This window comes from Ursus maritimus, unplaced genomic scaffold, assembly GCF_017311325.1.
Source record: "Ursus maritimus isolate PB19 unplaced genomic scaffold, ASM1731132v1 scaffold_2, whole genome shotgun sequence".
Taxonomy (NCBI): domain Eukaryota; kingdom Metazoa; phylum Chordata; class Mammalia; order Carnivora; family Ursidae; genus Ursus; species Ursus maritimus.
In genome coordinates this window covers 40356546-40361725 of record NW_024424452.1, presented here as the reverse complement: position 1 = coordinate 40361725, position 5180 = coordinate 40356546, and the positions used below count along the sequence as shown (strand labels likewise).

Below are 5180 nucleotides of genomic sequence, written 5' to 3'. Positions count from 1 at the left end.
CCAGGAGGAGGCCGCTGAAGCCTGGCCAGCGACTTTGGGGGGCTGAGAGGTCACTGGAGTGGCTGTGGGAACAATTCTCGTGGTCCCAGGAAAGCCCAAAGCAGGCCGGACCCTAATGGGTTGAAGGCTGATGAGTAGAGAAGACTCAGAAAGAAACAGCACATGGCCCAGTATCACGGCCCCAAGAAGCTTGATGATTCTCTTTGCAATGTAACGGCTGCAGTTGAAAAAGAGGAGGAAGTTAGCGCCACACCACAGGGGCAGGGCTGGCCGGGCAAGAGGGTTTAGGGTTAGCCAAGGAGAGGGAGAGCTGGGCCCTCCGGAGGTGAAAGAGGGGCACCCAAGGGATGGGGTCTGGGCCAGGTGGCCAGGCTGACCTTGGGGAGAGCAGCGTTCCTCTGAGCAGAGTGAGCCCCTTCCAGTCTGGGGGCCTTGCTTTTCCCTGGGGGGTCAGAGGGAAGGGAGCCCTACTGAGAGCACGAAGAAGGGGCTGGGAGTGGAAGAAACGTTTCAAGGAGTGGGTCTGGGAGGGCAAAAAACCTGCCTTGGGAGTGTGGGAGACAGCTGGCTGGGGAGGTGAAGGGACTGGCAGGTGGCCTGAAAGGCCTAGATGACGCGTGAACCACAACTTGTCAGGACTGACTCCAGGATGCTCCGCGATGCGGCTTTCTTCAGGAAAAGTGGCACCATGAACAGGACTTGAGGGCTGAAGGCTTTTTCTGGGTGGATGGGGGGGAAGCACAAGATGGGGAGAGAACTGGGGTATCTGCAGTAAGAGTGTTTGATGTGACTGGCCTTGGGGCAGAAAAGGGCCTGACACCCGGGGGAAGTCCAGGGTCTCTGTCTCCATGAGGCATTAGAGCAGGGTTAGTGGCCAGGAGGGACACAGAATGGGTCATGGTCAGGGAAAGTTCTGGGATAAATCCAGAGGGTGGCCAAGGTTGGGGGAGGTCCCAGGAGGAGCAAAGGCAGAGGACTTTATGGCCACGGAGGTCAAGGACCGGAAGGCCCGAGGGGTGGGGGGCCCCCCGTGAGGAAGGTGGGGGCCACATAAGCAGTTAGTCTGGTCCCGGCACCCTGCGTGAGTGCAACAGGTGTCCAGGGACATAGCTGTGGCCCCCAGGGAACGGGGTGCAGCTGCCCTGGCCTTTGCGGTGTGCCCTGTACCAACCAGCAAGTTTGAGAAAGACAAGCAGCCCCCACTTGGGAGGTCTGCATGGAGCCTGCTGCGGGTGCGTGCTGGTGTGAGTGGGCCGGCCGAGCGGTGAGCTGCAGGTTCGAGGGCAAGTGAGGCCCTATCTTCAGAGGATCCTGAGGCCGCACTGAAGTTAAAAGCAGGGGCATGGGGGTGGGGGAAGCGAGTCCTGAGCAGGTAGGCGTACCTCCAAGGTCACTACTGCCTCTGCCCTTACTAGCCATGTGACCTTGGGCAAGTGACCGCCCAAGGGTCCCTCAGCATCTGCCTAAGACTGGGGTCTCTCCAGCCACGGGCTGGTATCCGTGGGGAGCCAGGGGAGCAGCAGAGGCTGGTCAATCTGGACAGGGCGGGAATGCACCTGTGCAAACAGCATCGCTGACCGCGTCACTCCCTTGCGCTCCTCACTAGTGACCTGGACGAGGAGAAGGGGCCTCGGCAGAGGACACACAGGTAGCAGCCCCCACCTGAGGCCCAGTCTCTCAGGATTCCCAGCCTGCCTTGGCCCTCACTGACATCCTCAGAAATCCTCTGCCCTCAAAGCAGTCCCCCTCCAGCTTCAGAAGCCCAGCCCCTCAGTCTGTCCTCTCCTGATCTCTCCCACCTACCCCCAAAATAAAGGAACCAAAGGCAGACACAAGTGTGAATCTTAAATTATTATTATTTCTTCCTGTCCTTTACACCCGAGGTGGGGCAGGGGAAGAGGAGGGGAAGAGGAGAGGGGGGAATTGCCTCCCCCCCTAAGGCACTGAGTGGAGAAGCCGCAAGGGGGGAGGGGGGAGGTCACATTGTCCTCACTATCTGGGGCTAGGCCCCAGGTCTCCCCAGCCCTGGGCTCCCCCATCACCTGAAATGCTAAGATGAGGCCCAGGGCAACCCGACCTCCCCCAACCCCAATATATTACATCATCACTTTTTAAATAGATACAGGGACTGGTCCCGCTACCCCCTCCCTGTGACACCCCCCTCACTATTGGGGGTACCTGGGCAGCTGTGCAAATGGGCATGAGGGTGCACGGGAGGAAGGGAGAGCACCGGGCCCCTTAACCTGCCCCTTTTAAGGAGGGGGAGGGGCAGCCAGGCCAGGGAGGGGAAATAGTGCAAGGCAGAGCCCAGGCCGCGACGGGGGCCAGCACCCAGCTAGGAAGGGGGCAGATACCCCCACCCCCAGCAGAATTGGGTAGTTAAAAATCTGAAACTAGATTTCAACAAGACCAACAGAAGAGGCTATGTACAGAACCGGGGTGGACTCAATCCTAAAGGAAGAGTGAGGGGATTACTCTCCGCGGCCCAACGGGCCGCCGGGCCCGCAAGGGACCCCCCCCTCCCCCCGCCCTTCCGCGCTTTCCCGGCGGAGCGCCCACTGCCCCGGCGCCCGCGGCTCGAGGGAGCGGCCGCCAGGGGGCGCCCGCCCCCGCGCTCCGCAGGCCCGCAGCCCCTCACCCCGTCCCCCAGCCCGCGCCGCGCCAGCCCGGGGGCGGCGTGAGTCAGGGGCGGCCCGGCGGCGGCTCCAGCTCGCACCTGGGCGGGAGGAGGAGAGGAGGGTAGGAGCCACCCGGCCCGCCCTGCCCTCTGGCCCCGGGGAGGGAGCGGCGGGAACAAGACATTCCCTGCCCGGGGACGCGGGAGGGGAGGGCAGGGCCGGGGCGGAGAGCCGAGCGGAGCGGGCCCCTCCCGCTGCCCCCAGGGGCGGGCGAGCCACTCAGGCCACCCCGCCCCCTTCTCCTCCAGGACCCCGTGACTCAGCGCTCGGAGCCTGGCGGGGGGTGGGGTGGGGTTGGGGGTGGGGGGGCGCGAGGACGGCTCCTTCCTGCAGGCCCAATCCCCCAGGCTTTCCAGATTCTACCTCGGTCTCCCCCACCTACCCTTCCTTCGCCGCCCCCCTTTGCATAATTCACTGCCAGGAAAAAGGAACAGAAAGCAGGAAGGAGGGGTCTCGGAAGGGAAGGGAGGGGCGGTCCTTCACCCCCTGACACAGCCAAACCCCTGGGGGCATGGGGGCGGGGCGAGGCTTTGGTCCCAAGCCCTCCACCCCCTAGAAACCCGCATAGCCGAAGAGGGACCCCACAAATCAGAAATACATTATTGCTTCTACTCCCCAGGAGCAGCCGGGGACAGGGACCCCACCTTTACAACAAACAGAGCTGTAAATAGAGACATACTATCATGTATCACTCCTTGGGAGATCACCCCAATCTGGGGAGCCTCGACCCCAAAACCTTCTCAGCTTGGAACTGGAATGAGGGCTCTGGGGGGGGGAGGGGCGAATTGCTGAAGCCAGGGAGGCCCAGCGCCCTGACCCCAGCTGTCCGTCCCGCATACTCCCACTGCTTGGCATGGGCGCCCCGGCCTGGCGCTGCTCCAGCCCGGCCACTCGGCCCTCTTTAAGAGGACTCCTCCATGGCACCTTCAGCCTGAGGCGTGCTGGGCGCCCCCTCCTCCTCGTCGTCATCAGGGGGTCCCAGGGTGGAGACCGGGGGCCCAGGAGGGGCCGACTGCTCCCAGAATCGAGCCAGAGAGAGGCGGAAGGTGTCCAGGTGGCCGTTGGAGAGGTCGAGGCCGGCAGGGGGCGGGGCGGCGGCAGAGGGCGGCGGGTAGTGGGGGGGCGCATCGTCCTTGCGGCGCCGCCGGGTGCGCACCTCCAGGCAGTTCTGGCCCTTGAGGTGGCGCTGCAGGTGGTCCTCCTTGGCGAAAGCCTTGTGGCACAGGTGGCACTCGTAGGGCCGGTCGCCCGTGTGCAGGTGCATGTGGTTCTTGAGGTCGTAGCTGTGCAGGAAGCGGGCCGGGCAGTGCGGGCAGGAGTAGGGGCGCTCTCCTGTGTGCTTCCGCATGTGGATCTTCAGCTTGTCGTTCCTGGGGGGCGGGGGGCGACAAGGGGGCCAGTCAGGCCCGCCAGCACCCTCTCCTGTGCCTCCAACAGCAAAGCTTTCCCGCGCCAAACCCACCCCCCTCGCCTTTCTTTCTACCGGCCTCCCACCTTGGGTGTCTCTGGTAGCTCTGGGAACCCCCACACCCCCAGTCCTGCCAGGACCACCTCCCCCCGTTGGCCCCTGCCGGGTCCCTTCCCCCCTGGTGCTCACCGGGTGAAGCGCACACCGCAGACTTCACAGGCGAAGGGCTTCTCCCCCGTGTGGGTCCTCATGTGGCGTGGCAGCTTGCCTGCCCCGTGGATGATCTTGTGGCAGACTGGGCACTCCTGGGGCATCTGGGAGCGGCGCTTGCGCACCAGCTTGTCCTGGCCGTCGAGGCCCGGCGCCAGGGCGTCCTGGTGCAGCGAGCTCAGGTAGGCCATCAGGTCAGGATCTATGGCGTCCTCATCAGAGCCCAGCTCCTCCGGGGACAGCGGGGGCCCACCTCCCTGCGCCATCCCGTAGGCAGAAGGGTACACCAGCTCCTCTTCTTCTTCCTCACCCTCGAAGGGCTCGTAACTCAGGGGCCCCTCAGGGGGTGAAGCAGTCCCCGCTGGAGGGCTGTAGCTGTCCCCCAGCCCACTGCCCGCAGGGCCGCCCACTCTGCCCGCCACCTCCTCGTCCTCGTAGGTCAAGGGATGGGCGGGCGCCGTGGGCGCCTCGGGCACCAAGTGGTTCGCCCGCGCCCCCTTGGTCTGCAGGAAAGCTTTTCTGGGCTTGCGGCTGCGGCGGGCGACTGGCCGAGGGGGCGGCGGGGGCGGCGGCGGGGGCGGGAGGGGCCCCTGGGGCGGGCTGTCTTCACCGCTGGGAGCTCCCGGGGCCGAGGCCGTGGCCGTGGCAAAGGCCTCCAGGTACTGGCGGGCGCGCTCGCAGTCGTCCTCGTCGGGGCCCGGAGCCTCGAGGCCGCTGCCCTGCAGGATCTCCACGCAGGCTGCGATGACGCACGGGATCTCCAGCAGCCGCGCGGCCTGCAGCACGGCCGGCATGTTGGCGCTGCTGGTGGTCAGCGTGGCCGTGTAGGCGAACTCCAGCAGGGCGCCCAGGGCCTCGGGGCCCACGAAGTCCAGCTCGCACAC

General features: G+C 65.2%; 1 protein-coding gene across 2 annotated transcripts in view; it reads right to left on the bottom strand.

The window, feature by feature from the left end:
- Window positions 1–3346: 3346 nt before the first annotated feature.
- ZBTB7B (zinc finger and BTB domain containing 7B) overlaps window positions 3347–5180 on the bottom strand; it is a 16143-nt gene continuing 14309 nt past the window's right edge. For both annotated transcript variants that reach the window (XM_040635738.1, XM_040635737.1), the window contains exons 2-3: window positions 4276–5180; window positions 3347–4048 (exon numbers count right to left, since the gene is read on the bottom strand). The exon at window positions 4276–5180 is cut by the window's right edge and continues 264 nt beyond it. In XM_040635738.1, the coding sequence (XP_040491672.1) occupies window positions 3580–4048; window positions 4276–5180 (1374 nt within the window). In that variant the 3' untranslated portion in view covers window positions 3347–3579. The remainder of the gene's footprint in view (window positions 4049–4275) is intronic.